This window comes from Oxyura jamaicensis, chromosome 8, assembly GCF_011077185.1.
Source record: "Oxyura jamaicensis isolate SHBP4307 breed ruddy duck chromosome 8, BPBGC_Ojam_1.0, whole genome shotgun sequence".
NCBI lineage: Eukaryota > Metazoa > Chordata > Aves > Anseriformes > Anatidae > Oxyura > Oxyura jamaicensis.
The window spans coordinates 1,656,564-1,678,388 of record NC_048900.1 but is presented as its reverse complement, the minus strand read 5'-3'; the positions used below and the strand labels follow the sequence as shown (position 1 = coordinate 1,678,388).

General features: G+C 40.4%; 1 protein-coding gene across 2 annotated transcripts in view; it reads right to left on the bottom strand.

The window, feature by feature from the left end:
• The window catches only part of SLC44A3 (solute carrier family 44 member 3), a 40,377-nt gene extending 18,814 nt beyond the window's left edge, over positions 1-21,563 (bottom strand). Inside the window, exons 1-10 of one of the 2 annotated variants that reach the window (XM_035332671.1) lie at positions 21,320-21,563; positions 21,081-21,188; positions 18,519-18,661; positions 17,774-17,910; positions 16,291-16,384; positions 14,627-14,796; positions 13,963-14,052; positions 13,209-13,333; positions 11,507-11,693; positions 3,000-3,165 (exon numbers count right to left, since the gene is read on the bottom strand). In XM_035332671.1, the coding sequence (XP_035188562.1) occupies positions 3,000-3,165; positions 11,507-11,693; positions 13,209-13,333; positions 13,963-14,052; positions 14,627-14,796; positions 16,291-16,384; positions 17,774-17,910; positions 18,519-18,661; positions 21,081-21,188; positions 21,320-21,346 (1,247 nt within the window). In that variant the 5' untranslated portion in view covers positions 21,347-21,563. The remainder of the gene's footprint in view (positions 1-2,999; positions 3,166-11,506; positions 11,694-13,208; positions 13,334-13,962; positions 14,053-14,626; positions 14,797-16,290; positions 16,385-17,773; positions 17,911-18,518; positions 18,662-21,080; positions 21,189-21,319) is intronic. The other variant, XM_035332672.1, reaches the window with a different exon arrangement.
• Between the last annotated feature and the right edge of the window lie 262 nt (positions 21,564-21,825).

The window sequence follows — 21,825 nt, the reverse complement described above, 5'->3', positions numbered from 1 at the left end:
GATAACCCTTTTCATGAGGTAGGTCAGTAGGGCAAAGGATGCTCATAAATGCTACAGATGTATTGGAAAAGGGGAGAGGAATCCTTAACAAATTTGGTCCTAGTTCATGTCTCAATGACTTCGGTGCAAATCCATAAATCTTGACTGTAAATCCATAAACCTTGGTTTACTGCAAGATGTATTTCACCTCTTGCTGAGTCTACTGGAAGTTCGTGGTGCTGAGCATCTTAGAGTCAGGTTGAAAACTCCAGTCCTGCCAATGTTTATATACTTCCTGATCATCAACACTATGCAGTGAAATACATACAAGACTTAGTTATTGGCTAAGCTCAAACATGGACAGGACTGTGATCCCTGTGACATAGGTCAAGTTGCCATACCACCCTCCTTTAATCCCAGGGAAAGGAAAAACCTCATCTCATCAAAAAGGCAAACACGTGCGTAACCCCTAAGCCCACCAAGGTGAAAATAAACCCTCGTGTAGGACAGCAATACTAACAAAGAATATATATATATATTTAGATTGAACCTTCTTCACAAGTCATACAAAGTAACCAATCTATTTTATTGAATTAATAAATTATTTCACAAATTCATGTTTCATCTAAAACCAAAGAAGGTAAAATTCCCTTGTGGTGGTGGTACTGCAGGTCAAATGTACATTACCTGTAAAGCTGACCCAGCTAAAACCACCACCCTGCCCTCCCTGCTCACAATCCTGCGGCGGCTGCCAGCCGCACAGCACGTGGCTGCGTGTGCTGTGGAAGGAGATTTCCGCAAGGAAAGGCCATGCCATTTCCTCAGAGCACTCAGAAGCCAAGAAGAAAGCATCTCTGTGAGGTATCATAAACAAACTCTTGTGACATGCCTTTGAGATGCTGCCCCAGGGAATACATTAAAAACACATAGGAGGCAAGCCCTGAATTTCTGGAAGAGCTTGAGATAACCCCTGCCCTCGACAGTGCGACTGCTCTTGTAGCTCACCATCCTCTCCCCGTCCCTTCCCTGATCTCTGCAGGTCTGCGCTGACAGCCTAAAGACCATGAAGAGGGGTCACCACCACGCCAAACCTGCATTTCCTTTTCCAAGCACAAGTCACTCAACACTGTATGTTTAACCTGGCAAGCAAGAGGAGGGCTCAAAAGTAGCAGTACAAAAATGATTTCAATACAAGTGGGTGCAGGAACCTTGTGTACTCCACAGCCAGTTCCTGCAGCAGTAGAAAATAGCTGGAAAGCGGAAGACCCTGACAGAGCAGCAGAAGTCACCACAACAGCTTCTACAGCTGCTTCCCTGCTCTGCATGAAGATATGGACAGTGTCTTTACCTTGGGGATTTAGATGGTGTATCGTCCAAAGATGCACTGCAGCATGCAAAACAGTAAAAGGCAGCAAAACTTATTTTCTTTCCTGTACTTTCCCAAGCAAACAACCTAAATGAATACTTAGTGCCTCAGCACTCAGCTGCCAAAGCTAAATCAATTGCTAAAGCTTGAAGAACATAAAATTTGCTTAGGAGAACAGAGCAACCAGCTACCCCAGAACCACAGACATGCTAGTTACTTGCACTCAGAGCCTCAATAGGGAAAAAGATGACTTAACTGTGAGCTCCTCCCTTATCAGGTCCTTTCACAGCATGTAAAGTAGCGGTGTCACTCAGCAGGTCTTAACCTTTTGAAAAACAGCATTTTAAGTTCTGTCAGCACTCCTACTAGCACCCATTCTGTGGAATGGCTCTTGGCTGTGTAGAGGATCCTAGCACAGAATTCATAATGCACATGTTAAACAGTGCCCTGCCCTGGCTTTCTGAATGGGATGGCTAAACACTGCTTAAAACAAGAATGGCTACCGGCTGTTACACCTTCCAGCTGTGCTGGTACCGCTGGAGCACTCCTGCACACAGGCCCTGTGCTGCTATCTCTGCTGGGCACAGCAGAAACCATTTGGAAACCTTTTGGAAGGAGGCTTTTCTCAGATACGGAAACATCCAGGGATATGTTCTACAGAGCATCAACAGAAACCTGCTACCCAGGTGTTGGCGAAGCCTGAAGTCTCCCTTCCCTGATCCCCAATCCCAGCTGTCCCAAGCTGCTTTCGCTGAAGCTCCCTGGGCCCTCTCCTGCCACACTTGAGTTTTTACAAACGGAAAACCCTCATTGCTGGGAGTAGAGGAACAGAGCAATGAGGGGAAGAAAGCTCATGAAATATTTATGAAGAAAAATGCTTTCCAGATACTACTCTTCCCATTGTCAAAAAAAAAAAAAAAAAAAAAAAAGGCCAGCAATTGTGAGATTTAAATCTCCCTCACAGTGACAGGGTAGCACCACACAGGTGCATGAAACCAGTTTAACTGATACAAGATGAAACCAATCATCTTATAATATTTTAAATGTAAAAAGCAGTACAAATCATGATAAGTAGGGATTTTTCCTCCACCTTTACCTCCCAATGTAGTATAAAATTCAAGGAAGTTTCTTTACACATCTCGAAAATCTTAACAGGGCTGTTAAAGCATTTACAGTTAACTGCAAATATCTGCACAGAATAAAAGAAATGGAGCAGACTAGGCACCTGCAGTCAGAGCTGGAAACCCAGAGCAGGGATGAACACTTAGGAAGAGGTCAAACGGCCGATGAATACATGAAATTACAGCAGAGCCATATATTACATCCCCATTTGGAGCTAATGCAATCTCCTGAAAAAGGGTCAAATGCAGCCTTATGCCTTATGAATGGCAATTTCATCAGAGTCAACAGAGTTCTCTTGGCTTGTATCATGGCTCAATTTGGCCCAGTAACTCAAGCAGTAGGGATGAGTCATATTAAGATCACTCATGCTGTAAAATCAAGATCTTGCAACGAGCAACACTATTTTATACTAAACTAGATTCCAAAATATTGGCATAAACTGCAGTTCATTTGAGCCTACCTTACCTAGAAAGAGACTGAAAGTAAATGCTGGTAAATCCCCAGAACTGTAAGGGGGCAATTCAGCACTTACCTGTTGAAGTAGCAAATAACCACTGCCCCAGCAATTGTCATTTGCTGACAGGCAAGAATGAATTCACTAGTCCAGATAAGGCCAACGAAATGGTACCATGCCATGTAGCAAATTCCAGACAGAGCTCTGTATTCTACTTGTCCTTCTGAAATGGTCTGTGCCGTACCTGGGATTGGGATTATACCACCATATGAATATAATTCATCAGAGAAGAACAAATAAGTATGTATGTAACCTTTTTCCTAACATTTGTCCAATGAAATTATAAAAAAAATAAGTTCAAGTGCTATTTATTTCTACCCACTCCAACAAAACCAAAGAGCCAAAATTTTGTAATCGAACTAGAATTTTGAAAAAGAAACTCTTGCAAAAACTAAAAGCTTGGGTTTAAATTTGGTCTAAAGCAGAGCTGCCAATAAAGTCAAGAGGAGAAATATAAATCAGTAAAGATTTCTACGAAAACATTACTCAATATTTTAGTAATCAAATGCTTCAGAAGCATCCTAAAAAAATCTTTGTTTTCGTCATTCAAATTTGAAATAAACTCAAATTTGAAAATATGAAATGCTTTAGATTTTCTTTACAAGGAGCAAAAGAGAAAAAGTGCATGGAATATTAAGGATGTATAACACTGCAACAAAACAAAATTACTATTTTAATGATTATTACTAAATAGAACAATGGCAACTCAGTTTGCATTCTCTATACTTTGCAATCTTTGTGCAAAATACAGGCATATAAGAAAAGCCTCTCCAAACCCAGTGCCAATAATAATGCAGACATCTATATGGTAGTAAGTGCTCCACAGTGACTACTACATCGAGGAACATTGAAAAATGCACTTATTCAAGCTAAATAAAACTGTCTCCACTTTCATCAATAACAAAGAATTCATTCCATACTCAAAAGATAGCTTTTCACAGAAGGTAGGAATAACTCAGGCAACTTAGCAATCAGACCTTTCCCTATACAATCCAATTTATGACACTTGACTTTGAAGTCTAGTCATGGAGTAACTGTATCAGAACATTCATTCCTAGGGAAAGGTCTCTAGGTCCATAACCTGTGGTTGTTTTTTTAATGTTTTGCTTTTGCTTTTTTTTATTTTACCAAGCCATTACTCCATTAACCTTCAAGATATACATGATCACAGAATAAAATGATCTCTGGAGGTGAGTGGTTTCTTACTCCAGCTGCTTGCAAGAAGAGACAGAATTGTCTTTTACTGCTGGAGCAGCATTCTAATGCCAGCACTAATGTGCACCATCTGCAAGTTCAAAAATACCACAGATAGTAAGCTATGAAGTGGTTCACTTAATTCTGTCCTATTTTCTACAACAACAGAGTTCATACTCAAGAATAGCTAGAAGTAGAAACAATAAAGATTTGTTTTCAGCCATCAGGTTTAGGCAAGCTTTACAACCCAAGTCCATTTGCCTGTAAATTATGAAAAATATTAATCCACCCCATAGCAGCACTGCAAAATTAGTTTGAAGTGCTTTGAAAGGACCAAAAATCACTACACAGGTGCATAATCATTACTACATGGTTAGCTTAAATATGTGTCTGTATTTAAATAAACAAATTATTTTACTCCTACAACATTAGCACTATAAGAAACTCATCCCTCTTAGATGCTCAGAGAAGAACTATTTGCTATTGAAAGGCATGGAAAAAAGAACAAGTCTATGAATAGATTTATAGCCTACAAACTAAGCATTCTTCCCACAGCTGAACCAATCTTGTTCTCAGCACTCTTGTAATCAAGACTCGCATCCATCAACACAACACAGCTGGCCTCAAGGAAGCGCTTGTAGGTACTGTAGGTATCAGGCTTGTTCAGCAAGGCAAACGTTGCTGAAGTGCAGACAGACATATTTTTTAACTATTTTGTTTTCTGAAAGGTTATCAATTTTAACTAAACAGCTAAACTCTTTGCAGTGCTGTAAGGCTGATCATTCCCAGAAATATTGCTGCTTCCATTATATTCAAATGCATTTTAAGTCTGTGAAATGCAAGATGCTTGCTGTTGTGAAAAAGATATTACTCTTACCTCAGATCCCTTATCACAAAATCACAGCCATTCTTCCCCATTCCCTTACTCCTTGTTTTTAAGTTTGGATACAAAAGCTATTTATCCTTTTTAGATTTTTTGAGAAGAGGTTCATCTACTTTGGCACATTAAAACAAGCTATGTGCTATACCATTTCTTCTTGTTCTGAATCCAAGGGGGGGTTCATCGCCCTTGCATCTTCCAGGGGCTCTAGACTGCCAGTTTCCTGCAGCACACCCAGTTAATTCTCCCCAAATATGCCCACTAACCATAGCCTATAACCTTCTCTGCGGAATTTGTGCAAATGATAGGTCAATAAAATACAAGGTCTCCTACCTCCCCATTTCTATGCAAAGACATTATGCCGTTTGGTACCAGGATTAACCATGCTTTCCAGCATAAAATCTACCTGAACATTTATTTATTTATTTATTTTTAAAAAAGCACATTTCTGATTTTGCTTCTCTAGCTTTGTCACGAGGATTGGCAAATATCTGCATTGTAAACTAATTCCTTTTGCTTTTTTCCAGCCTACTGAAATAACCACCTGCAGAAACAACAGCAGTGGGTTTGTTTCCTGGCCAACCTTACACACGGCCGTGTGTACAGCACTGTACCCCGCTGCACAGGTTTTGTTACCTCACAGAAATCTGTTTACCAATGTAAATATCTGTGCCTGGCTGATACCCTGTCTGTTGGGCCTACTGTGCATATACAATGCTGTCAACAGAATTCCATGCAATGCTGCTTTTCATGTCAGTCCCAGCAGCACAGATAAGCTTTAATGCTACCCTAGATATGCTTATGAGAAAAGCATATGCCTTTTTCCTCATCACTCCACTTTGATCTTACTGTTCACGTAAGCTAAACTTTCTCAACAAAGCCTTGAAATACAGTTTTAATTTGTCAGCAGAGCTTTTTTCCTCCAGCTACACACTCACAGCACAGTCTGCTGAAAGTGAATCCTTCTGGTGTACTATATATATGCTCCTAGTGGCAAGGCTAACAAGTCAGTAGTAAAGAGCTTACAGAACTAGAGTCCTCCAGCTGAATCACCAAATCTGAAAACCTCTGATCAGTACAAATGTTCATCTGCTGCAAATACTTCAAAGCGGTGCTGTTAACAATGCAAACAATCACAAGTGTTTGCAGCAGGATTCGGAACAGTTCCTCCACCTGGCTGTGCGCTGACTGCAGCGCCGTGCCGCGCCGTTGTGCCAGCCAGCACAGCAGTGCAACGACAAGAAAGGCAGCGTGCACAGGCAGCATCACCAGCTACACTCTGGCACTCTAAGACCTGGGTCAGATGCTCTTGTTCGGCAGCAGCTGCTGCAAGTTTTTGCTGATGCCCAAAGCAGCAGGCTGTTTTAAAGGGATGAAATTTCCTGGGAAGTCTAGTTTAGCAATTTCACTATCAGAACAAAGAACCACTGCCCAGAAAATACCAAGAGCCTGTTTATCAGTTCCTGTTAACATGAAAATACAATGTGCACTTCCCACTGCTAAGGGAGGAAAGGTTCTGGCAGCATGCACGGAATCTTCATGTGTCCTCCAACAGAATTTATTGTGTAATTTTATTTATTTATTTTTTCCATGTGGTGGTATTTACAGCAAAGCTAGCCAACTGTAATTGGAATGTCAAGGACTCTGCAAGGATTAGGTTTTTATTGTTGGTTTAGCTACTGAACAACTTTATACAGCAGTTCTATTGCTCTTGCCTGTAGGATGCACCTTCACTACAGGAAAATCTCATGCTGCCTTCTCATCCTGCATTACGCACATAGTATTAATGCCACCTGGACTTCACAGCTCCCGCATGCTAGAAAGCTGAAAGACGTGTTCTGCTGTGCCAGACAGACACTTAAGTTCTGCAATGAAACAGCACACAAATTCGCAAACAATAAGACTCAATAACCCTAAGATATATCAGCTTTTCCAAAGCACAGCTGAATTCCATTCCTACCCAGCTAATGGTTCTAACTGGTGCCACTGTTTGCGCTGTCTCAAGTCTCGTGGAGTCTGGCATTTGTCCTAGATCTCTAGGTCTGGAATTCACTCGCTCTCTGCTGCTCTTACAGCCTCTGAATTACTGAGGTACTTAAGCAGATGCCTACCTTAAAATGCATAAGTCGTCCCACTGATTTTAATAGGATTATCAACGTTTTTCAAGCCAGTCATGTGCATAAGTACCTTTCCAAGGGCATCCATAGGTTTCTATAGCTCCCAAGAAGTTAGTCTCTTCTCAAAGTAACACTAACTTTTGGAGAGGATGTAAATAAGGTGCCTGTGTGGTCACATAAAGATCAGGTGCATCACAGCTCAAGCGAGAATCCAGTGCTCCAGAGCTGTGAGATGCAGAGACACTATAAATATTATACAACTAGTGAAGATCCAAGAAAAATGTTAAGAACAGGTGCAGCACAGTAGCAAGTCAATTTAATTTGCCCATTTCTTTGTATTATACAAAAGACTCGTGTCTTTATAAACATTTCAGTTTCTCAGCTTTCTTAATATATTTCCATTTAAGATATAGATCCAGAAAATACACGTGTGAGAAAAAAAGTCAGTGTCATAAACAAGACAAAACCACCTACATTTTATGTAGTGAATGCTGGCTAGGCAGCTATTTGTCAACAGAGAAAACAAATTGTTCAAAGAGAGCAGATCCTGGGAGATCTTCAGAAAAGTACTGTGAGCTCTTGCAAAAAGTCCCCAGAATTCAAAAAGCAAAAGAAATGTCTTCCATCTACAGGGTGATTAAAGAAAACAAGTAAAAAATGCAAAGCTGGTCTGCCAATGTATTATTAGCCAAACAGTACAGTATATATATGTGTGTGTGTATATATACGTACATATATATACACACATATATACGTACATATATGTACGTATATATATATATGGGATGCTTAAGTTCTAGCCATTCTAAAAAACCAAAGCAACCAGCTACCTTACTCTGATCTGCTATATCAGGCAGCATTTTGAGGACTCATATTTGGGTTGAAAATTTGAAATAAAATTTAAAGGAATTTTCTCAATATCAAATCTAGCCTAGAGATCATTAACCTCATTTTGAACTACGAAAGAAATCTAAGCTGTGGTTTACTGGGTAGAGTACAGGACTGGAACAACTATCATAACTTCTTGCTGACACCGACCTTCAGTGTCACCTCATCAAAACCCCTTGATCTGTGAGCCAGATAAAAACAATCCTTTATTATCTCCCCAGATCATTAAAAGGCTAAAACTGCCTTTGTTGTCTTCGAGCTCCTCTCAGGAGTTATCTGTAATCAGAGCAGCTGTAAACAACTGAGTAGATTCAGAAATAAATCTTTCCTACACTACTTTATCGGCACCTAGTGGGCACTGAGGCTGCTGCAGGTCATTTACATGTTATTTACATAAGAACACCTCAGCCCTGGACTTTGCCAAAAACTCAGTTTACATCTGTTGGGTAACAACAGCCACCATGTAACACAGACATCATAATAAAAAGCATACTTGCAAACAAATGATAAAACCAATGGATTCAAGCTTTAATCAGGTAAATTAATGAAACTCGTAGAGTGCATTTTGCTACCTGCATTCACGCTTAGGCTGTGACTTAGAATTGGTACAGATCCTTTATCAGATACACATTCCCTTCTAAGTATTAACATGCTATCTATTAGCAGAAAACCCATACAAGGATTGACACCTACACTAAAAATATCCTGGCAGAAGATCTGTTAAAACATATGTTTTACTAGACTCCCTACATGAGCAATACATTGATAGGTAAGTGCCTGGAAATGACCTTCCATTCTTATGCTATATCTGCAAGAAATCAATTCTTTAAAAACTGAGAGCACGCTAGACATTTCAACATTGCTCTACTATGCAGCAAGATTATGCTGCCTTCCGTACCACCATTTGTATCTTGGAGCACTAACATTCCTATTATGCTAGGGAAAAAAAAAAAAAAAAAGTAAAATACCTCAGAGCCAAGAGACGTCTGCTGCACTATGAATGTTAGAGCACGTCACAAGCTATTTGGATTCTGTTCTCCAATATGGCAGGAAAAATAAGCTGAATGGAAATGTCTAGCAGAAAACAAAGAACATAACCAATACGGGAAAATGGCACAACGTGGACAAATCATAAAAAGTCTCTCAAAGGCGGTTTTCACTGTTTTTTATTTCCCTGTGAATACACGTGGAATTTGCTTTCAGATGTAATGTGCAACTCACTATTTTCCTGCAAATCTGTAAAAGCATCCAGGAAGTATCTGACTAGTTCCTCATCCGGCACTTATCATCAAGCTGTTTCTGTTATATAAGCTAAAATATTTCTACTCTTTTAATGATTTCTGCATTTCCAAAAGCTTTTCAATATGACACACTCGGCTGGCGTTTTCTAAATTTAGATTTAACAAGGGCAAGCTTCACATCCCTACGTGTGCTTATTAAGAGAACCAATGAATATTCTTGTGGGTAATGTGTCAGCTCAGATAAAAATCAAGGATGTAGTATTTTTTCTAATAGTTCCGGTTAATTATATATTTAGCAAATCTGTGTGTTGTCATTCATTTTATTTACCTGCTGCTATTTTTACTATAGTTAATGTTTATCTTAAATTGCTTGTGATCCAAGCAGGTGCATGAAATGAACAGTTGGTTCAGGAGATGCTCCTTTCTATAAAGGACTGGTCTGAACCAGTGAAAAGGTACCCCACAAGGACAGTTCGAAAATTAGTGCCACCTAGCTGATCTGTGCAAAAACGGGATTAAGACTACAGAAAAGCTAACACTCAAAGGTATGTCTAGCACACAATACAGTCTCTGTAATGGGAAAACCCAACTCAGAGGAGCGTGGAAAAGAAATATCCATGACCCTTAAAGCAAAGTGAATCTGTCTGACTATTTAGTCAGGCAGGAACCACTCACAAAGAGACTGCAGGCTGGACATCTGGCCTTGCTAGGTCAGACCGTTTTGTAGAAGCAGGTCATCAGGCAGACAGTGCTTCAAGCAGCAATATCTGATGCACGTGAGCTACTGGAAAATGGTAGCTGAAGCAGAGAGATCCTTGCAAACCTGCATAACTCTCCAAGGAAAAATGGAGGGAAATAGATCCTGGTCTAGCCGAAGCAGTGGCTGACTGATGCACAATACCAGTATAGACTCAGACAGATGGTGTCTCATGTTGCAGGTGAAGTGGGTTTTGTACATTGCCAGATTTAACGGGGTGAGACTGAGATGGAAGCAGTTGTCATGGGAGAGGAGTGAGGTGCCTGACCCACAGAGGTGGGGAATATTGCCAGCTTTGGCAAATGGGCTCAGCTACAGAAAAGTTGGAGGCTTTTCTGGCCTTGGAGGGATCTACAAGCCTGTGCAGAGGAGTTATTACAACCACAGGCTCAAGAAGTGGTGGAAGCACATGACAAAATAAAACATAAGTGTTAAAAGACCTTGGCTGCATTTTGCTTCTCCACACACAAAGGACCGCAAAGATTCAGGAAAACAAACAAACAAACAACAACAGAACACACAAGAATAACTAAAGCTTCCATGACAAAGAGCTGTCTCTGCCTGCATCAATTCTGTACGAACTCCAACCCACAGGACAACATCTGACTCCTAGTAGTAGTCACTGTAGAAATTCAAAATGAAAAACAAACAAAAAAACAACACTCAAATCATTATGATTCCCATGGACAAAAGCTGGTATCTGCATGAAGAGTTATTCCCAGAGCTACACACAACCAGTTTAGCATCCTTCCTTCAGGTGATGTTTCACAAAAGGATAACCTTCCTCTCCCTCAGACAGTGATGCTGTGCCAAGGGACAGCATCCAAGTTAGCTGTGGTTCAATCAGTGACAAATCTTATAGCAGAATGTCCCTCAGTAATACCATTTCCATACTCATGACCTGTTCTTCTTACAGATGTTTCACAGTATGATTGACTTTCTCTATAGAGCACCTCCTCTACAATTGCAAGAGCCTCTGGATCGATCCAAATACTATTGTACCAATCTAAATAATTACAGCAGTTGTCAATAAAGTACTGCTCTAAAACAATGTGCTGCCTCCACGACAACTGGGCATTGTTTAAAGTCAGAGGAAATTAACAGGAGAGAGATGACAACTTTTAATGCAGTTATGAAATGAGTTACTTTCCTCATTTAAATACATAAAGCATATACATATCTACCACCATCTAATCATAAATTAAATAACTGAGAAAGAACAAACCTAAAGCCCACATCTAGGAACAAAAAACCTTTCTCCTGTAGTGCTGACGCACAGAAATATAGCAATGTCAAAGACTGCAGCAAGATTTTTTTTTTTTAAATAAAATGGCTAAATAAAATTGCTAGCCCATAGTTTGCATACTAACACCAGAAGGTCACATATTTAAGAACTGAACTTCAGAAGCAGATAACATTCATCAAAAACATGAACAGCATATACTTACCTGCAGTTCCTAAGCTTAGTAGTACAGCAACCCAGAATATCCAGAAGACAATCAGAATCAGAAAGGTCCAAAGTGGTTGGAAAAGGAGGAAAGGGATTCTACTTATTATTTTACCAACAATCTGAAAGAGCTGTACAGTGAACTGAAGCTTCTTTCTTAGCACAAGTATAAGGGAAAGCAGAACAATCTGTTACAAAAAAGAAAACAAAAAATAGTAATTTTTTTTTCTTTCCTTAAGAAAAGTAGGAGAAGTTGTCATACGTGAAATTTATATTCCACAAACACTGTGCACTGGAAATGCTTTCTAAGACACTGCCTATATTATCAAGGAGCCTGTGAATTAAAATCTTTAGTTTCATGAAATTAAATCTATGAAGTGTTACTATTGCTGCTTTAAAACAAAATAAGACTCAAAAAACTTCAGTTCACCCAACGGAAACAGTTTGTTTTGCTTTACAGCAACAAACATAAATGTATGTTTCATGCTACACTTCCAGATATTCTGTATGTCATGAACATGTAAACTTCCTTCCTACTCAAGTCAGCTTGCCACCATTCACACTAGGAGGAGGTCCAGTCCTTTTCTGCAGAAAGTAACAGTAGCAAAACTAAATAGATTTAAGAGCTCTGTCTACACTGAAGCAAAGCAGATGTACGATGAAACCTCCATTTAAATAATTCAGTTTTGCCAAAGTACAAAAACAAATTCAAAAAACAACAACAAGGTGTAAACACCTCACAAGTGTTTTGTATTTGACATGGAACTATGAACAACATTTAAGAGACAGGCTGAAATTCATAAAATAATAAATGCAACCCGTGGCAGTTCCTTCACCAGTTTTCTTGCCTGTACTACGAAGATGCCACCAGCCATGAGAGAAGAGCAGACGTTCCCACTGTCCTATGAATGAAAGTCAGTTGCATACAAATGGACCTTTTCTTACCCTCTTATTATCAACAGATGTTAAAAGGTAAGTTCGTAAGTTACAGAGGATATGAAAAAATCTGATCTGTAACATTTATATTTTCACTATAAACTCAGACTGTTCATATCCAGTGAATCCTAGTCTGTGGATCTGCTTGAAGAAAACAGAAATACATTTTGACAAATGTCTCATCAACTACAAATTGTACACTTGTATTGAACAATGACTCCTTTAACACTGCAACATCAGAGTGAAAAAAAATGCCTTTAAAAGTTGAAGGCCAGAGTCAGGTTTTCTGTTGGAAAACAAGGTCAGTGAGAGAAAAGCAGAATTTAACCCTGTAACTTGAGGCCTACACACTGCTGCCTGTGCTTCACCTACCCCTTTCATTGTCTGAAAGAGCCACCCCTCTCTACTTCTGACATGGTGGGCCGAATGCACAGATCTTGTTCACGAGGAGCCAGAGCCTCTCTCTTCACTCGCCATGGTTCTCCAACTAGCTGATGCACAGAAGAATGGGGATGGAACGTAACTCCTGCATTTCTACAAAACTGGTGCTAATGATGCTTATACAAGTGTGACATAGCCCTGTGATGAAAAATGAAATTCACAGTGAAGATACAGAACTGTTTAAATGACCGTAAGCAGATCTCATCATTGATTCTCCTTTTCAAATTTGAAATGGATGAGGAATTATTCTTACTGCTGCAGAACCCCTGTAGTTCAAAATTTTTAGTTACAGCCTCCGTCACTGCTTACTGTAAACTACTACTTACTGTAATTATTGTAGAGAAGATAGCATATCCAAGTAGAAATTTTACGTTCTCCTTTTCTGTTTCCAGTTCAGTGCTGGGATCATTTCTGTAGTCATAGTAGAGCCACCAGAGGACACCTGAGACAACTGCAGCAAACAAGCAGTGTGAAGATGGGCAGTGCTCCCCAGGCTGCAGCTCCCACCTCTCTCCCGATCCCCTCACCCTTCTGCCTACACCCAGCTCCGCTCAGGAGTTGTCATGTACGAGAGGTACAGTATCTACGATCACAAAGAAAATTCACATCATGGTCTGTTACTCTGAGGTACAAACCCAGAAGAAGGAGCTAGGCTAAAACTCAGCCAATATAATTTTGTTGAGGAAAAAAGAAGCTAACTGTTATGGAATGACAAGCATTAGCTGGACACATTCCTACAGTTCTCTCTTTCCAAAGCAGGCAATATAAAATTTCACTAAACTTTCTGTGAAACAGCAGCATTTTTGTAACTGTACTTATCTGCCAGAAGAAATGTCATTTCCAGGCATCTATTAATAACTAAATCTTATCATCACCCCAACACTCAGCAGCTGGAACAGCACAGCCAGATGTTGGTACCCCAAGGCAAGCAGGACTCAGTTTGGAAATGGCTGGGGTAAGCTTAAGGTTACCGAGGAGAACCAAGGAGAAAAGGGACAGCTGTTTGTTCAGCTGTCTCTCCTTCAGTTCAGTGAGATGAGTGCTTTAACTACGCATACACTAAAAGGTAAATATACTTACATAACAACCCAAATACAACCAGAGCAATCAAGGTATGGACCAGAAGTGTCCGAATGAATCTGAAGGTTAAAACCATTATAAAACAGAAAGCTGAAAAATACACAAAGTTTATTATTAGTGTTACCAACCATTTAACTTAACTCTTGTTAATATTATAGTTAATTTTAAGGTCCTAGTAGAATTTGGGCTTTTACTTTTAAAGGGTGGTCTCAAAAGCAACAGCATGTACTGAAGTTGGTGACCTTTTTAAAATTTAAAACAGTTATAGATAACTTTCTAGTAAAGTTTATAACTGAAATATTTCCCTTTGGGAATAATTGGCTATTCAGTAATATTTTGTATAAAGACTAAAGTTAAAATCTAAATGTTAAAGCTAATGCTATTATTCTTTTTAACAACAATTTCTTAGTCCCATGAAAAAAGGTTTATGATCATATCTAGGAACACAGAATCTTATATTTGCTAGCACTGAATTTCACCAGTCTATGCCTCCTGATACGAAACAAGAACTCTTCCTTGAAAACAACTCTACCCAGAAAATGTAAAAAAGGTCAGTACTTTTAAATAAAAAACTATAAAGGTCATAGAAACATTTTAAACCTCAAACTCTAATTGAATATTATTCACTTTTTATTTATAACCTCATTTTTTTTTGTAACCTTACCTAGTGCAAGGACACTCAGTCCTATCACAGTATCTCTTCCTGCCAATATTCCACTCAGAATTCGGTGAAAAACATCCATTTCATTAACCATACTTATTAAGACAGATGCATATTTGGAATAGCATTCAGGATGTTGTGGAACACACCGATTAAATAATGGAAAAGATTTACTGGAAGGTTAAAAAAAAAAAAAAGATGATGAAAAATGTTTTCATTACTGAACAAACAGTTTCAAACTCACAACAATCTATTCCACTGCTCCCTTTCAAGCAGTGCGCTTCCAGCGGCCTCAATACACGTTTGCAGCAGCATCCAGACAATCTGCGACCTACCAGTTATCCTCCCTGCCTGGGAGAAAACCTTACACACGGAGTCTGACACACCAGGACACCGGGCATGGGAGTGGTCTGTTAACAAGTGGCCAGACAGCAGTTCTATCTGCAAAATAAACTCTTGGCAGCACCATGTCTGTGTTGCTGTGCTGTAACATCCATTCGAAACCAACCTGGAGAATTACTATCTCAGTCATCATCAGCATGTAGCTCCTATCCTGTTTCTAATCTGGCTTCGTCTGCTTTGCTCCCATGTGTTTATGTAAAACCTAAACTCCTGCTAGCATGGCTGGAAACTATGTTGTTGTAGGTAATTCTAGAGCATGAACATTTTTGCATCATTTTGAGGATGTTTAAGTATTCTCAAAGCTGCTCCACAGCAATGTTTGTACTGTACAATTAACACCACCTAATATTTACATATAAAATTATCTGCCTCTCAGAGCCAGCCTATTGAATTTATTTATCATCCTATTTTGGCAAGGCCACACTACAACAAAGAGACATCCCTGCCTAAAAAGGAGAGGTCTGCTCGTCAGCACTTTAAAGCTTCTCTGACTAGCTTTGCTGCTACTGTGAAATGTTACTGTGTGAGATGTATATGGTAAGTTCCTTGCCAAATAAAGGCTTAAAAAGGCAAAGAAATAAGTAAAATGTCATATTTTTCATCCGTTTACATGCCTTCCTTTGATCCATTGTATAATGCTTTTATGTGTCTCCTGCTCTCTTCTGTGGTTTTTTCTTCCCTCTATTTTCTCTTGTTCAGAGCAGTAGAGGACTTAGCTCTGCAGACATGGAGATTCCAATTATTTGCTGTATCTTCATGACAGTGGAATTGAAAATCATGGGTTTAAGGATTTTGACTCACTAATTTGTAACAAATTAAACAATACAACTAAACTGACATCTGTACTTTTTACATGCTGCAGAATGTTAGATGCTGACATCCACAGACCTGCGGTTCAAGCCAGTTGGCTGTGAAATGATTCTGACAGAAAATTTCTGGGTTCAGCATAACAAGCCAGGTCCGAGAGCACAGCTCCTCTTCCTTGGCATTGAGGGAGAGAGCAAAAGTCTGTGCAGGAGATAAGCTGCTCCTCATGCGGAGTGCTCTGACCCTGATCTGGAGAGGAAACATCTCTAAAGGGTGGAGGGATGATGAGAATGCAGTCCTTGTTCATTCTGTGGGACAGGACACAGGCGTGTTCACAGGCACACAGCAACAAAATTCTGATTGTAAAGCATCACGTCAGCTACAAAATGCGAGGAAGTAAGAACCCTTAAGAAGCTGTTTGTACTCAAGGGTGTTGTAAAGTACCAATTAATTCTTACCTTGGTGGAACTGGCAGTGTGGGACACAACTCAGCTGCCTTTGGATTTAGTGTGTAGCTGGAAACGTTCAGGTTGTAAACACAAAGACAAGAACCTAAGAAATAAGAGAAATGGTAGCTTAATATTAGCTACAATTTTGAAAAAAAAAATACATTAAGTTTTGTTTGCACTTCTGTTTTAATCCCTTAGCAGGCCATATTCATCACTGATATTCTTGTAGGAATGTAGATTCCCCATTAGAATTAGTTACCCATTAGAATTAATGGATAAACCTACAGCAACCCCTACAGGATCTTCTGTCTTCTACACTTAACTTCAATTACCATTTAAAGATCTTCCTTGAGGGCAGGCACACTGCTTGTTCCATAGTACAGTACTTCAGTTTTAAACTCTTGCTCCTTTAGACAACAGAAAAACCTAAATTGACACAAGCTTCAATAGGGCCAGGTCCCTCATAATTTAGAACAGAATATATGTCTATCCAGAAGCTTAGTACTTTCTGGACTCTGCCTAAATAGTGCCAGGCACTCTGCTAATAATGCTCTGCTCCATTATCTAATGCTTCTAGGAGAGAAATGCTGGTTGCATTCAAGCCATTCAAAATGCAACATTGCCCTCTCCCTCGAGATGAATATGCAAGCAGTTTTAGCATGTGGATGGAATTTCATGCCATTTTATTCAGTTACACTGAAATTACTTACACAATATCACAGGTGTTTACAGCTTTCTGTACATAACCGAATGATGACAAAATATCCCAAAATGAAATTTTAACAAATGTTGTCAATTTAAATATAAACCCTTGCCAAAAATTCAACAAAACCAAAAAGAATAGAATTCTGACCTCCAATAAAAATAGCCACTCGTATCTGTACGGTCTGCAGTTGACGCATACACTGTGGAACAAGGGTTAGGCCACAGGTTATTTTACTTACGTGATGGAAATGAATAAACTGGAGCTGCCTCTTTTGCACAATAGCTACTTCTGACATCATATTCATCTTGAACAGTAGAAAAATTAAAAAAAAAAATCTAGGTAAAATTGCAAATTTGGGGCTCTGATGTCAAAAAAGGTAACACTGCCTCTGTATATCTAGAATTAATAATTCCACCATGGTTTTAACCAATTTTAAAAGAACCATTGAGGCAAGTTTCTCGAATAGCACATAAGCTCTGTTCACATACAGGCATCCCCAACAAACCAATTCAGTTCATTCTCAGCAGCCAGTTTTCTGCTGGACAATCTCAGCATCGTGCAGAAATGAATCAACAGCTTTTAAATTTGCATAAGAGAGTTGTAACAATTCTAGAAACTATGGCTCTGAAATAGCAGAGACGATGTTTTATTTTCTGTTGCCATGGACTGCTCAGGAAATTAATGGTAAGAAATGACTCCCTAGCGTAGCAAACAGAAGAATAATAAAGTGAAAGCTTCTCAACTGTACTACAGATACATTAGATACTCATATTCCCTGTTGCACACCATTGTTCCTTGCAAAACTCTGGAGGTCTTCCAAAGAGTTGAGCTGCTCTTGTGGACAACTAGACACGCACAAGGAAACTGAACTGATTTTGAGGCTTTGCATTTCCAGGCTGCATGAATTCAGAAAGAACACATACCTAGAAAGACAAAAAGATCCTCGTTTCAAAAAACAAGCTTTCTGGTTTTCATAGGTTTAAATTCTGAGTCTTCTTTCCATCTTTTTAAAGTGCTACAAAGCAGATGAAACTTTTTCCACATACAATGAAAAAAAAAATGGAGTTTGAAGGCTAAAGTTAAGAAGCAATTTGAGAATATGCTACATTTTTACATTTCAGTTTAGGTTCTTAAATGGGATCAGAAATTTCCAAGGTGGGTGCCACTCTCCAAGTGTTCTCTTGCACAGCAGTCAACAGAACGACTGGCAACTTCAGCTTTTTTTAAACTTCCATAAATACAAACACTTGTCTGTGTAGAATGACTGCTGGTCTGTCTGAAGTCCTATTTAAGACCCTATCTAAGAAAAAATCAGCATAAAGCATAACGATGTAGTACCTTTTCAAATTCCATCTTAAAGTTTTAGTTTCCCTCACCATTTTGCACACTTCTTAGACCTTATTTGCCTTTAAATTTAAGCATGTAATTATATATGCATGTAAATGATTGACAACTAGATGATGTATATTGTATGAAGTTATGCTCACTTCTCAAACATTAGATTTATTTAAACATTCTCTGATGTACTTACTTTTTATTAGTCATGTCCTGTCCAGAAAGGGGTGCCCCTTTTACAGGAGTATTCTTCCTACCACATATGTTCCCAAAGCTGTCGTATCCAAGCACAAGTCTTTCTGCCGCACCAGCCATCACAGCATAGCCAGTTATAAACATCTATTAAAAAAAAATATTAATGTGAAATCATGCTATGATAGCCTTTCCCTCCCATTCAATAAATATTTCTTTTAACACATGCATTTTTGTCTTGTGAAGGCAAACAGTTAAATCTAAAATTCACCCCTCTGAACAAGGCCAGAGCAAGTCATATGGACAAGTTTAGCCCTGGTGTCTCCTCAGACCCTTCCTTTATCTTGCAGAAAGCAGACAGTACACGAATTAATTTAGCAGAACATCACAGGCAAAGAAAGATAGGGGCTGAGATTAAAATGACTGGAAAAAAGCAATAAGGTGCTAAATCCTGCCTCTGCCGAAGTTCCTGTGTGTCCCTGGGCAAGGTCACTCAGGTGGTAATTTTCCGTATGTAGCTACTGCTTCTCGTATTTCAGAGTGCCCTTAGGAACACACCTGGACACTACATCTGCTGAAATGTTGAGACATTGCAGCTGCTATTAAGGTGTATTTTAAAAACAAAGGGTAATTAAAATTCAGGTTATCTTAAATTTCAGGAAGGTGCATTGTTTACCACGTGAAAAACCTCAAAAGAACTACATTGTGAACTTAGGTGTCACTGCACCAAACTTTTGGATGCTCTGTTGCCTCACCACAGCCCCGGCACTGCAGGTCAGCTGTACACCTCAGGGGCAGCTAAGCACCTCTGCTACCTGAGTAGCAGCAACATTTCATCAACATAAGATGCTGTGCCTAGGAATGCAGCCTATACCCTGCTCATGTACCCCGTGAGGGCCAAAATGCCCTTTGAAGAGAAGCTTTCCAAGTGCCAAGAAGCAGTAATTCTGTGAAGCTGAAGTCTTGAGCATTTTACCCAACAGCTTATTTACAGCTCTCCAGCTGAGGAACTTGGTGATTTAATCATCTCCTCTGTCCCATGGGGTGTAAAACACATTTCGCATACATCAAGGACAAAACAGTTGGCTCTATGGCTGCATGCAAATTGTTGGCAGCAGCAAGTCTTCTCTGTCCCTCATTAACCACTGCTACTTCGCATAGAGTAGCTGAGTATCGGCTGTGCTGGGGAGAGATGGCACTTATCAGATCCAGCACAACTGCTTTATTAGTTAAGGTTTAGTGCCTTTGTTATTCTACTTTTAGCACTCATGACTAAAGATGGGATCTGGGCAGAAACCGAGTCTCATACACAAACAAGTAAATGTGTCTCCTTAGTCCTAAGGGTAGTCTAATTTGTGCTTATGTGTTTGCACTGTAACTATTTAAATAATACTATTTAAATTATGCTCACATGTTAATGTTGTCTTAACATGGAGAACTTTGTAGAGACTCCATAATTAAAGTTGGCATACTACTTGTGTGTGTGATGCTTGTTACAGTAACAAGTTATTTTCAGATCCAGTTTATTTACAAAGCAAATACCTGTTAAAAATCTTTTAACAAAAAAAAAAAAAAAAAAAAAAAAAAACCATAAAAAAAAAATAAAAAAAAAAAAAATCTGGTAAACCTTCTAAAGACAGAAGTTACAGGACCATTGCCATCGGTGCAGCAAGTACTGTGTGCATGTGAATGATTTTTTTTAAGGTACAGAATGCTGCACACAAGCCATAAATCTCGTTAAGCAATAGACAGCTGTGTGACTGCTGGAGGGGTGTGTCATTCTCAGCCTGCCAGTGATATGCATTTCCACACAGCCAATAGTGTGATTTCTTTTTTTTCCCATTATGTGAATAAATCAGTATTACCTTTTTTTTTCCAAGTCTTCTAAAAATAAGATTAAACAAAACTATTTTACAGAAATTAAGCACTAAGAATAGTGGCAGAGAAAACAAACAAAAATCCTAAATCCTCACCCTTTGATGGGATTAACATTTGGCATGTCTTACACTGACCAAAGCACCAAGCATAAGACAACACATTTAAACCAACCAACCAACCACCCCGACCACAACGTTCTGCTCCAGCTTATGCAGTGTTCAAGATGTGTATATATTCTTCTTCATGAGCTTCCATTAAAGCAGTTATTAGGAATTGAATTTAAAACTGATTTAATAGTGTATTCATCGCTCAGTAGCCTCAGACACGTCGTGAAAAAACACTCATGCTTAAGACAAGGCAGGCTCCCCACAGCTTGTGTCCTGTTCCAGAAACGGGGCAGAAGGCCAGCTGACAGACCGAGAGACATGTTGCAAGATAAAAAAGCTCCTGAGGGTGAAATAAGTAGAAACAAGAGTCCAGTCTGAGCCCGATTAGCTTACGGGAAGTGGACTCCGAGTACCCCAGCCCTGCACAGACCCGGGATACGGCGCGCAGGGGCAGGACCCGGAGGTGTGAGCCGGCGGCGAGGTGCGGGAGCCCCCGGGCAGCAGTGCCCCGGCCCCGGCCCGCCGCGAGCCGAGCACACCGCGCTGCGGGGCTGGGCTGCCTCCAGGCAGGGCACGCTTACCGAACCAGCCCAGAAAAGGAAGAAAAGGAGCAGCCACAGAGGGTCCGTGCACTTTCTATAAACGACCGGTCTCCATTCCCTTAGTTCAGCAACGCATTCTCCAGAATCCTAAAATGAAAGGAAAGAAAACCAACTGTGAAATCAAAAACAAGTTCCCGATGCCTGAGATCCTCTGAAAGCACCTAAAATGCCGGACACCGGACACCCACGGCCCCGCACGGTCCCGGCCCCCGGCTCACCTGCCGCCGGCCCCCCGGCCGCGCCATGCTCCCTCCCTCACGCCGGGCCGGGCCGGGCCGGGCCAGGCCGGACCGCGCCGCTCGGGGGCGCCACCGGGGCCCGAGGGCCGGGCCCTGCCGGGAGGGCAGCGGCACCGCGGTGGCTCCTCCTGCCGCCGGGGAAAGGGCATTTTCCCTCCCCTCTCCGGGGCAGCCGCCGCCCAAGTCGCCGTCCCGGCGGCCTTGCTGAAATACAGACCGCTGTGAGGCCCTGCCGGTTTGCGCTGGGGGTGGCCGCGGGGCTTTGCGTTGTCTTTCTCTGTTTGTACAGTTACATTACACTGACGCTGTAGATCGCACATGCCTCTCACGGATGCCCACATGAATTCAGCATGCACACAATAACCACCCTGAGTTAGATCAGCACCTGTGGCTGGAATGACCAGCGAATGCAGAAAGCACCGCCCGGTTGCAGCGAGCCGTTTTCTGTGCAGTGCTGTCCCTGCGGTCTTTCCAGATGTATGTTC